This window comes from Pomacea canaliculata, linkage group LG13 (assembly GCF_003073045.1).
Source record: "Pomacea canaliculata isolate SZHN2017 linkage group LG13, ASM307304v1, whole genome shotgun sequence".
In the NCBI taxonomy this organism is placed as follows: Eukaryota; Metazoa; Mollusca; class Gastropoda; order Architaenioglossa; family Ampullariidae; genus Pomacea; species Pomacea canaliculata.
Genome location: NC_037602.1, coordinates 990,027 through 1,008,794, shown reverse-complemented (window position 1 = coordinate 1,008,794; position 18,768 = coordinate 990,027). Strand labels below are relative to the sequence as shown.

Genomic DNA, 18,768 nt, shown 5'->3' with positions numbered 1-18,768 from the left:
AATCAACCTTTGTCTCTTTGTGCTTGCTGTCATCGACCTGATTGTTGTCATGGTAATTGTTATCATCAGCAGTGAACTCTTGTACCGGCAAGTGAGTGGTCCCTCCTGGGTAGTCACGCCGATAATATGTGGTGAGTCTTATTGTCATCGACACGAGTTGTGTGGTGTCCTGTAGTTTTACTTGTCCTTTGTGTTCTCCTTGTTGTCTACAAGTAAGCTGTGTCGATGACAGACCGGACATTTAAGTTCCAGAAAGTTCTGTGCCATGTGCTTTTTTGTGTTAAGCCACTGCTGTACACAAGGGTCGTTGACACTAGATGCCAGAAAGTCGGGCAATGGTGGAGGTTAGAGCGACAACAATGATGAAAATGAAGGAGTGAACAATGTAGTGCGAAGTGTGAGTAGACACTGTACAATGCAGAATCCAATGTTAGTAAACACCTACATATAGTGTGCAGTGTCAGTAGACACTGTACTATGAGTAGACACCGTTGAAAGGTTGAAATCTCTGGTAAGTTTCATCAAACAGCAATTGTCTAAGAAAGCTTATTGTTGTCTGCTTTCAACAGGACTGTTTGGTTCTGTGTGGGCCTCGCACTTCCTGTCGGCGGTGATCGCCAGTGAGCGGTGTTTCTGTGTCGTCAGTCCCTTCCACGCCAAGAGGCTGCTCAAGACGTCCACCATGGCCGCCATCATCGTCGTGGGTTGTACCCTGTTGACTGCGGGCATGTGCGCTATCGTGGCTCCCAAACATATCTCTGTGTGTAGGTTCGATCCCCTGACTAACATCACGGACAATATCGTCTATGTGACAAAGTAAGTCAACAAAAAATCATCACCCCGCTGACTTGTATTACCACATGTGCTTCAGGGTTGGGTTAGGTGACCGCCGTTGATGTCTGCGCTAGTGTGGAAAGCTTTCTGGCATCAATCCTCATATAGACAATTGAGCCTAAATAATAAATGTGTGGAGTGTCTGCCCTTGTCTTATAAAGTTTCTTTTAATATGCCACATTATTGTAATCCATTTGTCTTTACTGCCCTGATCTGTATGCACACGATGTGAATGCTGCGTCCTTTACCCCCAGGGTTTGTTGATACGATGGCAATCAAATAGTGAATCGCTCAAACAATCGTTCAGTACATCTGCCTGGAAAATGTTTCATTCTTTGCTCACTTCTAAACTGAAAATACTGTATGTTGTTAAAGGTGTCTTTAGGTTCATACACCTAACTGAACTTGTCATTTAATCTGTTACTATTTTGTCCTTTATAACCAGTTATTACCTGAAGAATAAAACTGTTATCGACATTTTCGACATTTTCGTCTACGCCACTGCGCTGCCGGGGATCTTCCTGTCCGTCATCATCGTCACCACAGTCATCACCTCCATCAAGCTTCGAGCAGCTCTCGCCTGGCGTCAGTCAACCGTCTTCAAGACGACAACAGCAGCGTCATCGACATCTTCTGATGGTGACCTGAAGATGACCCACAAGGAGGCGAGTGTGACCCGGATGCTGATGGCCACGTCTGTCTTGTTCATCGTGTGCATCACACCCAACTTGCTGCTGCAGGTGACCACGCTGGTGGTGCCAGACTTCAGCCAGACAGGACTCTACCAACATCTGATATCCTCTTGCTGGAGGATCGTGTACTGCTTCTGGATGATGAACTCGTCTTGCCCGTTTTTTGTCTACTTTAAAATGGGGTCAAAGTTCAGAGGTATGGTTAAAGAAATGTTAAACAAGAGGAGAGGTTACAACGATAAAGGTCATCAGTGTTCCTTGAAGGAATAAAATTGTATCCATAACACCTGCATCATTTTGTGAAATGTACACGATAATAAGCACAAATAAATAATAACAACAATAATATTAGCTCCCGATGAAATATTTCAAAACTTGATGTGACCTTTCATTACCAGTAGGACCGTGGCAAGTAATTATATTTTGTCTCGGTGTACCACATGCCCTCAAGTGCTAAAATACTTAAAATCAAGGTTGGGTTCAGTGAACCTATTCTTCCTCGACAATAAAGAAACTAGTATCTACGTTGATCGTCGTCAGGCTGAACTAGTGTGAGGGTTAGGGCTAGAGAACATGGAAGGATAGTCGGCTTTGAACATGGACTTCACTTTATCGACGAAGGTCAGGGGACTAAGTGATTTTCCTAAGCACTAAAGGATATTTTGCTATGCTGGCATCTGGACTGACCTCTTGGTAAATGTTAGACAACACTTTGTTTTAAAAATAAGATTTTATCTTCTCATTGACACCATCACTGCATCAATACTAAGATAAACTACTCTTTGGACATAGACATGGTAATACATAAAGGGTATTTTTTCATCCACATGTTTGGATTTATGAAGCGCTACACATGAATCTGTGGAGAACTGATTTATTTCTAGACCAAACCATTAGAACAGTACAAGGATATCGTACTCGATCCTTCTGGGGTTAAAGGTTATCGGGTTTAATAATCGAAGGCTCGGCGAAGACTCAGACCTCTGTCACTGGTTGCATCTAATCGTGTTGCTGTGTCTGGCTGTCATCAGTCATCATTTGAGCCCACCTTGGCCTTCTGACTGAAGTTTCAGTCTGCTTAAAATGGGGATGTAACTGATGACAGCCAGTTCCTTCTAAATAGTTATTGTTACATAATGCTCCAGCAACTTACTTCTGAACAATGATTACAGCCGTTTCCTTTTGAATGAATGAGTGTTATATGCTCGAGTTCCATGTCTTCCTCACTGTCCAGGTCTTGCGACATTCCTTCCTTCTGTCTTCCAGAGTGAGTCCACCGGACTGTCACCAGCTCCACAGTGTGCCAGTGGTACGACTCCAGCTTGCTTGTGAGATTTGTTTCTCAGGTAGCCAGACAGATGGGTGCAGGCATTCCATGATCTGATGGGTTTCCTTCTGTCACATTTATTGTGGGGCTAGGTCTCCTCACATTTATATTTATTATGAGGCTAGCTCTCGTCACATTTATTGTGGGGCTATCTATCGTCAGTTATTGGAACTTTTGTCGTGGCAGTCCCTTCATCATAAGCACATTTTCTCAGGGAGCTGTATGCAAGGACAGAGAGGTCCTGTGATAAAGCACTAGTGGGGCGCCAAATAATTTTAATAATTAGTAACAGAGCAAAATGTTGCTTTCACAGATCTTGGTGAATACACTCATTTTGTTTTCTATGTATACTTACATATATACTTACTCGTGCGACCTTCGTTAGGAAAGAAATCTGACATCACATAAGTTGATTGAGCTTTATTAACGACCTTTTGCAGAAGTCACGTGTCTATAAAAGCAAGGGTTTTGTGACCGACTGTTTATTACCACTTTTTTGCAGAAATTATGCTAAAAATATATATAAATCATTTGAAGAGAGCGTCTTTACCACGGTACAAGTGTGTGAGTCGATTGCTCTCACTTTACTTACCTTAAAGGTTTTCTCCTTTATAAATCTTCAGTCAAGCTCAACGAGGGCAGAATAAGTTAGCAAGACCGAGCGAAAGCAAAAACGACAAAGACCAAACATTGTCACATGGGTTTAAGAGCTTAATTTCAGCATTTAAATAAACGAACTTGAATGTATAGGTGCTTAAAGTTATGGGGGGGGGGGATGAAAGCAGGTGACTTGTGATTTGCATGCTACGGTTACTGTTACAACCTCCTGCATTTTAGCGAGTCTTGAAAGAAAGGTTTGCTTACTCCCTGTGTTGCCAATGTTAAATATCTTCCATTATTGATATCATGCTTTCCTGTTCGACACAATGTTTTCATAGTGAATATATTAAACAAGTAAGGTCAGAGTAGCCTCGTAAACATCCAGGGTGATACACTGTTACACTGTGCTCAACATACAACGATTGAGATTTACAACACTACTGTCATTAACACCAGTATTATAAAATATTTCGACAACTTCTTCTGCTCAGCACGAAGCCCTTTCACTGAAGTGATAATAAAAGGATAATTAAAAAGTCTTTAAAATTCTACAGGCAACATGACTGTTGCACGCTCTCATTGGTTATCTAGGACAATAAGTGGAAATGTTTGGTGACCATGTAGTACGCTAGATATAATATTATTCTAATGCTGTATTATGATATACTATACAACAATCATTTTGTTTCAATATACCGGAATGTTGAGACTACGTGATCTATGTCAATAAAAACTTCATTCGTTCGTTCAATCGTTCGTTCTACTCGTATCTATCTTTGCGTGTGTCCGTGAGTTTGGGTGTGTGCGTGTGAGGATGAGGATGAAGACAGTGGTGAAGTGATCTCAACATTCGGAAGAAAGTTTGAAGATCAGACCCTTACAGTACGCGAAAGTTAATCAATGTTCCTCAGAAGTTCCCTTCTCTAGCCGAGACTTTTTTTATTATTTTTATGACCTTCTTTCTCCAAGTCTCACGCAACTCGTTGACCACAAAGAACAATACACCTCATTCTAGAAACTTCTTTGTGCTCAAGTTCCTCGACATTCAGACACTCAGACATTCAGACACTCAGACACTCAGACACTCAGACACTCAGACATTCAGACATTCAGACACTCAGACACTCAGACATTCAGACATTCAGACACTCAGACACTCAGACACTCCTCGACTCTTACAAGCCGGATGCTCATCCTGTTGAACTGAGCTGAACGATTTCAAGATCAGCAAAGTTCCTTTAAGAGTTCAACACCTTTTTTTCTATCTGCAAATAAAGATTTTAAGTATTTTTTACCTTAAAATCTGAAAAACATTGACTCGTCAACAGTAACAGTACACAGTCAATAAGCACACCATTTCTTTCCTTCTTCTTTCTGTTATCCAAACTTTACATTTGTTTATGTGATTGTAAGTGTTGTAGAGTGGAATATGTCCTGTCATAATAAACATGGTACACATTGAAATACATTCAAATGTATACATGTAGGCCTGAATAACAGCCAAATATGTATTTACTATTGTTTAAAGGATACTAAAGGATACAGACCGGAAACTATTCAAATTGTAAATCCACTTTCAGGACAGCCACACCACAGAGGGCAGGAAGCACTAATGACACTAATGACACTGTACATTGTATACACAGCTGTCCCTGCAGCTGGAGAAGAAATACAATGCAAAAACACATCTGGCCTCAGATTCAAAAATATTTAAACCCAAGCGAAAGTCATTTGCACTTTAAAAGTCACGTGAACTCTGCTCAACCTGCTGACCTTTAAAAAAAAAAGACCTTGACATGCGCAGCGCTACTCCGGCAGCTTCTAGAACACGGAGGACGATGACAACTCCAGATGTTCTACAGACCGGAACTGACGACTGTAGTGTGTCCTACAGCAGGTCGCACTCACTGACTGATAGCAAGTCACGTGGTACATGTTATCTACAAGACAGACACACAATCTGACTACTGTATAGTCTCTCCTGTCACTGGACGTTGATACCTTTTTCTCTGATTTGTCAGCACTGAGCAAAGTTTATTACAAAGTACAAGGAATGTTTTGAGTACTTCGAGCAAAGAGAGAAAGTTAAGAGCTGTACACAGAAGAAAGAATCAAAGAGGAACAACAATAAAAGAAGTGACAGGATGACCAGACATTGTAACTGTGCAGACGATTTGCATATAAACTTTAAAAAATTAACTTTAGCCGTCGAGTCATTTTTGTTCTTAGAAATCTTAAGAAAATACCAAGACAGATTTATTTTGTCTTAAGTACAAAAAAAGGACTTTGCCCCCTTGTATTATCGGAGCATCTGAGGTGGACAGATGGAAGACAGAGAACACGATTGAGCTATAAGATATAAATTAACAGCGAACAGAAAACTAAGAAAACCATTTTTAATCTCCATGGATGCCACTGGGAAACATTCCAGAGACGTGGACGTCCCGTGGTCTTGTCACAGGAACAACAGACTCCAAGTGAAAGACTTGAACAGGAAATCCGCCAACAGCAGGTCAAGCATTTCTCAAGCACGACTTTTGCTCCCTCCAAGCACTTGTAAGCACTTGTAAGCACTTGAACTTACACTGCTGGAACTATTGGACAAACACAGAAGTGAAGACTGTGGCACTGTCGAACCTGCATACAGCAGCACAAAAATAGCGGTGTTGTAGTTGTGTGTGTGTGTGTGAGCAGTGTGTGTGTGTGTGTGTGTGTGTGTGTGCTGTGTGTGTGTGGCTCTGTGGTGTGTGTGTGTGTGACCAGAGGAACATGTGTGTGTGTGTGTGGTGTGTCCGGTGCAAATGAACAGGATGGTTGTTGTTTCTTGCTGGTACCTAAATGGGTTTTAAGTCTTTTAAGTGTTTCGCGAACACTTCAGAAAAGAAAAGCTAAACGATTTCACTTTGCTAAACTTCGCTGAACTTTGATGAACCTTGCGCTTGTTTACTGTTTATTTTCCCCACAACAGTCGGCAAAGCTGTGCAAACACGCTCCAAGGCAATATCAGCAACCTTTATTTAAGGACACCTGTCATATCAGCGGGTGTTTGTCGAGGTACATCAGTGACAGTGCTGAGACAATCAGTCCGAACATCTTGTTGATATTGTTTCCACTGGACATCGTTTTGCTGTCGTCGCTCGTCAAGATGTATTTTAAAGAAGCTTCATCGCTTATCTTGTCCGCTTCAGCCGCCTCTGTCCCTCTGTCAGAAGACTGCCATCAGCTCAGTCAATTCCACAAGCCGCCCACCTGTCCACGTCACGTGCCCCGAGATTACCAGGTGGAGCAGACTGTGACCAGCACCAGCATCTTGAGCTGCACTGTTGTCTGCGCATCGTCGCCATCATGTAACTCCGTCATCTTTGATCGTGCCGCCAAAAGACTTGTCACCTGTCGCTCAAACAGGTAGCGGCGGCGGGATTGTGTCAACATGGAGTGGGAGGTCATTACTGACGCCGCGGAGCGCATGACAGAGCAAAGTATTTACAGAAGGTAACTCTTCTTTCTGAGGATACGCGAAAACACTTGTACGTGCTTAGTGCAAAGAAACCAAACCATGTTGCCATATGCACACACACATTTGTCTACACTTACAGTGCTACACAAAAATCGCGTGCCGACCTCCTGTTCACATTTGAAACACGGACTCAGCACTTCCTGGAGGGTGAGTGACTATGAGAATAGAATGTTCCCTTGTTATTTGCTTTTTTCTTTCATTTTCATCCTCGAATCTCCTATTCTGATAAAGACAAATTTCTTTACTCCAAAGAAGTTATAATCCTCTTGGAAAATATTTTTAAAAAAAATTTCGCAACCAAGCAATATTGAAAAATAACCAGATTTATTATAAATATTATCGTATAATCCCGAAAAAGACAAAGAAATTTATCACACTTTTCATCCATTTCCAACAAACATTCTTTTTTCCACATTGTACATATTATGTAATCCTCTCCTGGCCTCCCGACAAGAATACAATTTACAAAAATAGAATGTGCACTTTCTTGAACTTTTAGGACTTGTTCCCTCCCATGAAAGGGAGACGAGTACCTCCCCATCACTATTGTGTCAATAATGGGCCACTGTCACGTTTAATAACAATGAGAGTTCCCCGAGCAGTGACAGCATTTACTGCACGTACATACACGTGAATCTTCTCTCCGCTCTAGTGACCGTTTATGTTGTGTCAGCTGACGTCACGTACTGTAGTGCACCTACTGTACCTACTGTTACTGTGTGTGGTGTGATATGAGTATGTATAGAGCCAGTTTGAGAGAGAGCTTATTCATCTTTTCAACATGATAGATTATTACTTACTCTGTATATGCCAGTGTATTAACTACTACCTGTAGTTGTCCTTGTGGAGATTTCAACTGAAATGATTTAAATTCTGAGTGTGTAAAAGATGGAGTATATAATTGTAAATTGTAAGACCAAATGTTTAAAATTACTTTCCAGACCTACACGCTATCAACTGAAATGATTTAAATTTCCTGCGTTAAAAGATTGTAATTGTAAATTGTGTACCCTTGAGAGAGCCAAATGTTTCAGAAAGAACTTTGCACAAAGATGGACCGGAGGACACCTAGCGCTGGTACCTGTGACTGTCAGCCAGGCTTTACGGGAGATAACTGCGAGCTAGGACCCATGAGAGGTGACGCTTCCTGCTTTCGACTTTCTTGGATTTCTTTAATTGTTCTATTTACATCATAAATATAATACAGTGATAAGTTATCAACCGCTGCTCTACGGCTGTCCGGGCAGACACAACAAACAAACATGTCAGTCGAACACACACAGCGCCATGTCTGATACCACTGACGACAAAAGGAAGGAAACAGTAGTGACGTTCAAAGCTGTGATGACGCAGAACTTACATGACGTCATGCCCATAGTCCAAGTGGATTGCAACCCTCCTCGTCCCCTGTACCACATCTTTTCACTATTCTATATTTAGCATGTACTGACTGACCTGAGTTCTGTGATTATCAGTCACGTGAACTTTAAGAGGAACATTTGTAGACTTCTGGTACTTCCGGCAGCATTACACCTCTCATGTCTCTCCATCATGCTTACACGTGCTTCTACTTAGGTTTTAGTATGAGACATTAGGATTTGTATTTTTTGCTTTTTCTGTATCTGGGCACGGAGTTTGCAACAGGACTGTATACAGATAATGATACAAAATTTTATTTATAGAACGTTATTTTATATAAATGTGTATAATATCACGGTATTTATATAAATGCCTATTTATAATGTATATACAGTTATTATATAAAGTTATTTAAAACTGTTATTTTATATAATGTTATTTTAATTGTGTACGTAATGTACATAAAGTTAATTATGTAAGGTTATTTTGAAGTATTTCGGGAACTGTTGTTTCTATGCGCTGCAGTCCACTCCCCCGCTCACTCGCTTTGACAGCCCTAGCGCTGTACATAGCTGCAGTTGGAAATAAACTGTAATGACTGTCACCCTCTTGTAGTTACATGTGATCACATTCCTTCATATTCTCAAGATCATACCTACAATATCTTTCCCAGTGTTCTCGTGATGTCACTCACCTTATTCTCTGAAGTCTTACTGCTACAAACACTCTACAAAGCACATAAAAAGTATGTATCTCCCTTTACTGCCTGAGTCTCAGCTTGCTCTTCCTTTTTACATCTTCCCTTCGTTGCTATTTTGTATGTCTTTAACATCTTTGTTATTCACTAGTTAGTTCCAATGTTCTGAGCATCTTGTTATCATTTCGAGTGGATAGATTTTTAGAGAGTTAATGTTCTACATAAAACTATTGTGCTTGTGATTGTTCTACATCTTCTTACTAATTGTTTGCGATGCACTTTAGCAAATTTTGTTTGATTATTATATATTAATCATCATACAATCATTATCATCATCATCATCAATCATCATCTCATCATCCATCATCATCATCATCGATCATCAACAAAGACACTTGTCAGATACCAATCAAGACCAGAGAGACAAGAAATCTGTTTATTTTCCCCAGCATAACCAGGTGAACAGTATTGGAGTTAGAGGTATGACAGTGAAAACATTGTAAACAGAAGGCGTTGTTTATTTTTCAGACTGCTCTGATTACAAAAATTAGTGATGACAAGCCAATTCAGTCGTTCGTCATGATACGCCCTACAGACAATGTGACCTTTCCAGTGACCTGCTTATAATGAAATGTCGACGTTGATGAATGAGGCCGGAACAACAAAAAGTCAATGAACTTCAGGTGACGAGATCTTGGCGAGAGTATCGCGTGGTGTCCTATGTCGCTTCGGTTGATATGAGTCCTCGACACCCATTGGCTGCTGGACTGATTCGAGGTGAAAAACATGCACATTTGACGTCACAGAACCGGGAAATACCGACTCAATTAGTCCCAGGTAGGTACAAACTTTCGCAACAAAGAATGTTTGCACTAAAATAAGTAAGCTTTTCTCTTTTTTCGTCAGGGTGCGCGAAATTAAAAGAAAAAACCTTTATGAATTGAGATAAGCTTGAACAATGGGGTGATATCAGGTGACACTGTGTTTGACTTCTTTTAAATTATGTAACAACAGGGGGAGTCAGTTGATCCATGTCTACACAGGTCGCCATATTCTACATCTGGAGAGCAATGCGCTAAGAACTCAATTTCTGTAGAGTATATACTGAAAGACCAATTGCCACGAAGACCTTAATACAGTGGTTCTCAAAGTGTGGTCCGCGGACATAAGTCAGGTGGTCCGCGGCTGACAGTTGTCAAATATGTCAGCAAATCCAGGTAGATGTTTAAAATGCGTTCATTCCATACCTCGCATAACATTCCCTTCTGCCACCGAATGACCAACATTTTAATTACAAAGAACGAGGTTAGGCCGTAGGACAGTTTATGTCAACTTATTACTATATTACTTTCTACAAATGGAAATTTAGTTTTTGAATTAATCTAATAAAACAAATGCGCGCAATTTAAAATTGAAATTCATAGTACAGAAGTGATTTTAGGCCTTGGTGGTCCGCCATATATTTTACCTAAGTAACGTGGTCCGCGGTCCGAAATACTTTGAGAACCACTGCCTTAATATGTTGAAGAGGTAATGCAACTGGTCAGTAAACAATACATCAGAGCGATGAGTTAACACTCTAAAACATGTTTCCATGTCAACATGTAAGATTTTTGGCACCATTTTCCCATAAAAATAAATAGATAAAAAGAACTTTATATATCTTTATATATCATTAATAATATATTATAAATCTTATCAAATAAGTGCTCATGTCGGCTGTTCCGTGCTGCTGAACTTAAAATGTTGTCAACAGCGGGCCGTCAGTATTTTGTAACAACTGATTTTATTTTTGTGACAAGTATTTTTCTGACAACATTTAGGTTGTGCATTTGTGTCCAAACACAGGTGGAACTGAAAAACGGCTCAAAGCTGTACGTCATTTACAACAACTTCGTTGTCAAGGGCGAGGACTCTCTGTACCAGTTCCACTTCGACAGTTTGAATTCCGTACTCAACCCTACCGGCGACTGTCTGTCCGACCTGCGCGGCGCCAACTTCAGCACTTACGACAACGACAACGACGGTGACAGCAGCGTCAACTGCGCGAGTCGTCACAGCGGGGGTGGTGGTGGTACCATTTGAACGGCAACACGTGCAGCACGTGCAACCCCACGGGGTCAGCTGCTGCAGCCCGCCAACGCCTGAGGACGGGCGACGTACAGCGAGGTCATGGTCACCGTGTCAAAGGACCTTGGCAATGTCGGCTCCCCAACCGACTTTTGTCAACTTTAGACTTCAAACTCTGTAACTCGCATTGAGACTGATCTCCTCCTCACTATCAATGCCTTTAATGTAGCAGTTGTATTTGTTTTTTAAAGGTCAATCTTAAAAGATGTTAAAATAATATTTTGTGTTAAGACAAGTGTATATTTGTGTATGTATTCACGTTCATATGTGCATGTAATCATACATACAAAGACTGTACACTTTGTATTGATGTTTTATTGTATTACATTATTTAGACAATATCTACAATAAGTGGAAATGTTTGGTGACCATGTAGTACCCTAGATATAATATTATTCTAATGCTGTATTATGATATACTATACAACAATCATTTTGTTTCAATATACCGGAATGTTGAGACTACGTGATCTATGTCAATAAAAACTTCATTCGTTCGTTCAATCGTTCGTTCAATCGTTCGTTCTACTCGTATCTATCTTTGCATGTGTGTCCGTGAGTTTGGGTGTGTGCGTGTGAGGATGAGGAGGAAGACAGTGGTGAAGTGATCTCAACATTCGGAAGAAAGTTTGAAGATCAGACCGTTACAGTACGCGAAAGTTAATCAATGTTCCTCAGAAGTTCCCTTCTCTAGCCGAGACTTTTCTTTATTATTTTTATGACCTTGTTTCTTCAAGTCTCGCGCAAATCGTTGACCACAAAGAACAATACACCTCATTCTAGAAACTTCTTTGTGCTCAAGTTCCTCGACACTCAGACACTCAGACATTCAACACTGTCAGTGTCGGCACATTCAGGACATTCGGTTTGTTTCACACTCAGACATTCAGACATTCAGACACTCAGACATTCAGACATTCAGACACTCAGACACTCAGACACTCCTCGACTCTGACGAGCCGGATACTCTTCCTGTTGAACTGAGCTGAACGATTTCAAGATCAGCAAAGTTCCTTTAAGAGTTCAACACCTTTTTTCTATCAGCAAATAAAGATTTTAAGTATTTTTTTACCTTAAAATCTGAAAAACATTGACTCGTCAACAGTAACAGTACACAGTCAATAAGCACACCATTTCTTTCCTTCTTCTTTCTGTTATCCAAACTTTACATTTTTTATGTGCTTGAAAGTGTTGTAGAGTGGAATATGTCCTGTCATAATAAACATGGTACACATTGAAATACATTCAAATGTATACATATAGGCTTGAATAACAGCCAAATATGTATTTACTATTGTTTAAAGCAGACCTGGGCAAAGGCCGGCCCGCGGGCCGGATCCGGCCCGCCTTGTGTCTCTGACCGGCCCGCACGCTGGCCCGCCTGCCAGTATATATACTAGATATACAGTATTGGGTAAAACTGAGTTAACTATATTAGTCCGGCCCTCTAAAACCATCCCTATGTCTCATGCGGCCCATTGGTAAAATTAATTGCCCACCCCTGGTTTAAAGGATACTAAAGGATACAGACCGAAAACTATTCAAATTTTAAATCCACTCTCAGGACATCCACACCACAGAGGGCAGGAAGCACTAATGACACTAATGATACTGTACATTGTATGCACAGCTGTCCCTGCAGCTGGAGAAGAAATACAATGCAAAAACACATCTGGCCTCAGATTCAAAAATATTTAAACCCAAGCGAAAGTCATTTACACTTTAAAAGTCACTTGAACTCTGCTCAACCTGCTGACCTTTAAAAAAAAAAAGACCTTGACATGCGCAGCCCTACTCCGCCAGCTTCTAGAACACGGAGGACGATGACAATTCCAGATGTTCTACAGACCGGAACTGACGACTGTAGTGTGTCCTACAGCAGGTCGCACTCACTGACTGATAGCAAGTCACGTGGTACATGTTATCTACAAGACAGACACAACAATCTGACTACTGTATAGTCTCCCCCTTTCACTGGACATTGATACCTTTTTCTCTGATTTGATCAGCAAGCGACTGAGCAAAGTTTATTACAAAGTACAAGGAATGTTTTGAGTACTTCGAGCAAAGAGAGAAAGTTAAGAGCTGTACACAGAAGAAAGAATCAAAGAGAAAAAGAGGAAAGATGAAAAACAATAAAAGAAGTGACAGGATGACCAGACATTGTGACTGTGCACACGATTAACATATAAACTTTAAAAAAAACTGTAGCCGTCGAGTCATTTTTGTTCTTAGAAATCTTAAGAAATTAACAGGACAGATTTATTTGGTCTTGAGTAAAAGAAAACTTTGACCACCTTGTACTGTCGGAGCACCTGAGATGGACAGATGGAAGACAGAGAACACGACTGAGCTGAAAGCATTTTCCTGAAAGATGTAACAGCGAAAGATTAACAGCGAACTGTAAACTAAGAAAACCATTTTTCATCTCCATGGAAGCCATTGGGAAATATTCCAGAGACGTGGACGTCCCGTGGTCTTGTCACAGGAACAACAGACTCCAGGTGAAAGACTTGAACAGGAAATCCGCCAACAGCAGGTCAGGCATTTCCCAAGCACGACTTTTGCTCCGTGCAAGCACTTGTAAGCACTTGTAAGCACTTGAACTTTGTGTGTGTGCATGTGTGTGTGTGTATGCAACAGATGGTTTGTTTCTTTGCTGTGTACCTGAATCATTTTAAGTCTTTTCAAGTGTTTTCGCGAACCCTTCAGAAAAGAAAAGCTAAACGATTTCACTTTTGCTAAACTTCGCTGAACTTTGATGAACCTTGCGCTTGTTTACTGTTTATCCCCACAACAGTCGGCAAAGCTGTGCAAACACGCTCCAAGGCAATATCAGCAACCTTTATTAAGGGACACCTGTCATATCAGCGGGTGTTTGTCGAGGTACATCAGTGACAGTGCTGAGACAATCAGTCCGAACACCTTGTTGATATTGTTTCCACTGACATCGTTTTGCTGTCGTTTCTCGTCAAGATGTATTTTAAAGGAACCTTCATCGCTGTGTTCTTGTCCTGCTGCCAGCCGCCTCTGTCCCTCTGTCAGAAGACTGCCATCAGCTCAGTCAAATTCCACAAGCCGCCCACCTGTCCACGTCACGTGCCCCGAGATTACCAGGTGGAGCAGACTGTGACCAGCACCAGCATCTTGAGCTGCACTGTTGTCTGCGCCTCGTCGCCATCATGTAACTCCGTCATCTTTGATCGTGCCGCCAAGACTTGTCACCTGTCGCAACAGGTAGCGGCGGCGGATTGTGTCAACATGGAGGTCATTACTGACGCCGCGGTGTATTTACAGAAGGTAACTAGGTGTACTTACTGTGCTTAGTGCATGTTGCCATATTTTTGTCTACACTTTGCTACACAAGCGTTCCTGACATTTGAAACTCAGCATTTAATTTGGTGCTTCATTTGTTTTTTCATTTTCATCCTCGAATGATAAAGACAAAGGAAATAAAAAGCTTATTCAAAAATAACCAGGAGTATAATAAACAAAATTTATCACACTTTATCATTTTCCCACAAATTAATTGTAATATTATGTAATACAAGAATACAATATTTACAAAAATAGAATGTGCACTTTTTTGGAACTTTTAGGACTTGTTCCTCCATCGATTACCTCCCTCACTATTTCTGATAATGGGCCGTCACGTGAGTAGTTCTCACTGACTGCATTTATTGCACGTACCATACACGTGATCTGCTCTAGTGACCGTTATGTTGTGTCAGCCTGACGTCACGTAATGTAGTGCAACTACAGTGACTACTGTTACTCTGTGTGTGTGTGTGAGATATAAGTATGTATATGTTGAGAGAGATAGAGAACTTATTCACTGTTGTGAACATGTAGATTATGTACTTATCTGTATATTGCTAGCGTATGAGCACTACCTGTAGTTGTCCTTGTGGATTACTCAAGTTATACTACATTGTGAGTAGAATATGAATTTACGTTAGAACTCATCGGCCATTTTGGAAACATCACTCATGAAGTCTGTTTAGATCAAAAGTTTAAAATATACTTTCCAGAACCTACACGCTATCAACTGAAATGATTTAAATTTCCTCGTGTAAAAGATTGTAATTGTAAATTGTAAGACCAAATGTTTCAGAAAGAACTTTGCCAGAATGGAGGGACACCTAGCGCTGGTACCTGTGACTGTCTGCCAGGCTTTATGGGAGATAACTGCGAGCTAGGACCCATGAGAGGTGACGCTTCCTGCTTTCGACTTTCTTGGATTTTTTTTTTAATTGTTCTATTTACATCATAAATATAATACAGTGATAAGTTATCAACCGCTGCTCTACGACTGTCCGGGCAGACACAACAAACAAACATGTCAGTCGAACACACACAGCGCCATGTCTGATTACCACTGACGACAAAAGAAAGGAAACAGTGACGTCAAAGGTGTGATGACGCAGAACTTACATGACGTCATGCCCATAGTCCACCTCCCGTCCCCTGTACCATGACATCACTATTCTATATTTAGCATGTACTGACTGACCTGAGTTCTGTGATTATCAGTCAAGTGAACTTTAAGAGGAACATTTTGTAGACTTCTGGTACTTCCGGCAGCATTACACCTCTCATGTCTCTCCATCATGCTTACACGTGCTTCTACTGGGTTGTATTCTTCTTCTGGTTTGCAACAGGACTGTATATAATGTATAAAATTTATTTATATAAAGTTATTTGTATAATGTGTATAATGTTATTTATATAATGCTATTTGTATAATGTATATACAGTTATTTATATAAAGTTATTTATAATGTTATTTATATAATGTTATTTTATTGTGTACGTAATGTACATAAAGTTATTTATATAATGTATATAATGTACATAAAGTTATTTATGTAAGGTTATTTTGAAGTGCGAACTGTTGTTTCTACTGGCTGCAGTCCACTCCCCCACTTCACTCGCTCTGACAGCCCTTGAGCTGCAGTGAATGAACTAAGTGATGGTCAGCCTCTTGTAGTTACATGTGATCACATTCCTTCATATTCTCAAGATCACTCAATATCTTCCCAGTGTTCTCCTGATGTCACTCACCTTATTCTCTGGAGTCGTTACTGTTACATCTACAGTCATCTCTTATTATTATTATTATTATTATTATTATTATTATTATTATTATTATTATTATATTATTATTATTATTATTATTATTATTATTATCATCATCGTCATCATCATCAAACACTTGTCAGATAACCAATCAAGACCAGAGAGACTAAGAAATCTGTTTATTTTCCCCAGCATTAACCACGTGAGCAGTATTGGAGTGAGGTAATGACAGTAAACATTGTAAACACAAGGCGTTGTTTATTTCTTTTCAGATTGCTCTGATTACAAAATTAGTGGACAAGCCAGTGCAGTCGTTCGGATGATACGCCCTACAGACAATGTGGCCTTTCCAGTGACCTGTTATAATGAAATGTCGACGTTAATGACGAGACGGAACAACAAAGTCAACTTCACGAGATCTTGGCGAGAGTATCGCGATGGCTTCGGCAATGTGAGTGACACCCATTGGCTGGGACTGGAAAACATGCACATTCTGACGTCACAGAACCGGAAGTACCAACTCAACGTCCAGGTAGGTACTTCCTGCACTAAATAAGTAAACTTTTGTTCTTTGTCAGAGAATTTAAAAATAATGAATTGCGATAAGCTTGAACAACGGGCGATAGCAAGTGACAGAGTGTTTGACTTCTTTTAAATTATGTAACAACAGGGGGAGTCAGTTGATCCATGTCTACACAGGTCGCCATATTCTACATCTGGAGAGCAATGTGCTGATTAAAAGGATTCAATTTCTCTAAAGTATATACCGAAAGAACAATTGCGATGAAGAGCTTAATATACTTAACATCATATGTTGCAGAAGAAATGCAACTGGTGAGTAATCATACATCGGAGTGATGAGTTAACCCTCTACAGCATGTTCTCATTTACCTTTTATGTGGTCATCAAGAACACGCAAGGTTTTTCGCACCATTTTCCCATAAAAATAAATACATAAACAGAACTTGATATATCATTAATCATTTATCATAAATCTTACCAATTAAGTGCTCAAGTCGGTTTTATTTTCTTAAAAGTTAAAAGTTGTGTATTTGTGTCCAAACACAGATGGATCTGACAAACGGCTCAAAGCTGTACACATATTACAACAACTTTGTTGTCAAAGGCGAGGACTCTCTGTACCAGTTCATCTTCGACAGTTTCAGTCTCGGGAAAAAACCTGCCGGCGACTGTCTGTCTGACCTGCGCGGCGCCAACTTCAGCACTTACGACAACGACAACGACGGTGACAGCAGCGTCAACTGCGCGAGTCGTCACAGCGGGGGCTGGTGGTTCCATGGCAACACGTGCAGCACGTGCAACCCCACGGGTCAGCTGCTGCAGCCCGCCAACGGCCTGAGGACGGGCGACGACAGCGAGGTCTTCTGGGTCAAAGACCTTGGCAATGTCGCACCCTATGGGATCAATCTTAGACTTCAAAATCTGTAATTCGAATTGAGGCAGATATCTTCCTCACTATCAACGCCTATAATGTTGCAGTTATATTTGTTTCATAAAAGTCAATCTTAAAAGATGTTAAAATAATATATTTTTATTAGGACCAGTTTATATATTCATACATATTCAAGTTCCTATGTACATGTAATCATACACAGAGACTGTATACATACTTTGCATTGATGTTTTACTGTATTACAGTATTTAGCGTGTTTTTTATTACATATCATCTAATTTAATATTTAGGCATCACAGCGATTTCAGAGTCTTTGTACTTAGACACAGCTTCGGGTTTGCTTTTCCTCTCTCTCCAAGCATGGAGCAGCTAACGCTTTGAATTCCTTAGCTTTACTGGGGAAGATATTTGTAAATGTGTACAAACAACTTTCATACAATGTGATACACTTTAGGTTTAATGTTTTTCTTATTTTAGTTTATGAATTGTATATTATAATGCTTGGACCTGTGGCACAGTGGCAGAAATTCTTTGTTTAATTTTTACCTTTTGTGGCCTAACTCACTGTAGCCTCTTGATCACACTTGCAATATGATGTATGAAGTAAAGGTTGTATTGTCTTCAATCTCTAGTTCATGTCGTTTCTCAGTTTCTCACTGTCCAGTATTTGATGTCCCTGTTGACATTACAGATTCTTTCACTCTGGGTATTGTTGCTGTAGATAGGATTGTTCTTTCACATCATGTTTCTTTTTTTCTTACCACTTACTTGTGCAACTCTAAACTTTGTAAGTAATGGTGCACATTTTAGTTGTGTGAACTCTTCCTCAAGTTTCCTGTCTACAGAAGGCTATTATCTGAAATGTAGATACCAATGATCAGTAACTACACTGAAAAAAATGGTTGACGATTATAATTAATGATTAATAGAAGCAGCATGTACCCTGGCTGGCTCACACACACGCGCAACCGTGGCACTCGACACACATTTCATAACAAAACCGTCTACAGCAAAACAATGATGCACACAAACTACATTACCTGATGATTAAGCCACAGAAGAATATTCTGAGGCCAAGGGTCAGAGCAAAGTAAGTGCCTCACTGTGTCTAGAGCATGTC

At 40.3% G+C, this 18,768-nt stretch overlaps 2 protein-coding genes across 2 annotated transcripts; both read left to right on the top strand.

Moving 5' to 3' along the window:
• The first annotated feature begins 240 nt into the window (after window positions 1–240).
• On the top strand, window positions 241–11,111 carry LOC112554335. Its single transcript, XM_025222073.1, has 3 exons — window positions 241–816; window positions 1,280–1,727; window positions 10,875–11,111. The coding sequence occupies exons 1-3, from the start codon at window positions 683–685 to the stop codon at window positions 11,109–11,111; spliced, it is 819 nt and encodes a 272-aa protein (XP_025077858.1). The 5' UTR covers window positions 241–682.
• Window positions 11,112–14,033: 2,922 nt separating this feature from the next.
• On the top strand, window positions 14,034–18,246 carry LOC112554727 (microfibril-associated glycoprotein 4-like). Its single transcript, XM_025222708.1, has 5 exons — window positions 14,034–14,455; window positions 15,270–15,366; window positions 16,507–16,766; window positions 17,055–17,068; window positions 17,395–18,246. Exons 1-5 carry the CDS (start codon window positions 14,132–14,134, stop codon window positions 17,681–17,683), a joined length of 984 nt encoding a protein of 327 aa, XP_025078493.1. The 5' UTR covers window positions 14,034–14,131; the 3' UTR covers window positions 17,684–18,246.
• The last annotated feature ends 522 nt before the right edge of the window (window positions 18,247–18,768 follow it).

What these genes read in the sequence shown, in the direction of transcription:
- LOC112554335 (XM_025222073.1), top strand. Translation starts at nt 683, where the DNA reads ATGGCCGCCATCATCGTCGTGGGTTGTACCCTGTTGACTGCGGGCATG. An exon ending in AATATCGTCTATGTGACAAA is followed by an intron (nt 817 to 1,279) that starts GTAAGTCAACAA and finishes CTTTATAACCAG; the next exon opens with TTATTACCTGAAGAATAAAA. An exon ending in GGTCAAAGTTCAGAGGTATG is followed by an intron (nt 1,728 to 10,874) that starts GTTAAAGAAATG and finishes GTCCAAACACAG; the next exon opens with GTGGAACTGAAAAACGGCTC.
- LOC112554727 (XM_025222708.1), top strand. Translation starts at nt 14,132, where the DNA reads ATGTATTTTAAAGGAACCTTCATCGCTGTGTTCTTGTCCTGCTGCCAG. An exon ending in CCGCGGTGTATTTACAGAAG is followed by an intron (nt 14,456 to 15,269) that starts GTAACTAGGTGT and finishes CAAATGTTTCAG; the next exon opens with AAAGAACTTTGCCAGAATGG. An exon ending in CGAGCTAGGACCCATGAGAG is followed by an intron (nt 15,367 to 16,506) that starts GTGACGCTTCCT and finishes ATTTCTTTTCAG; the next exon opens with ATTGCTCTGATTACAAAATT.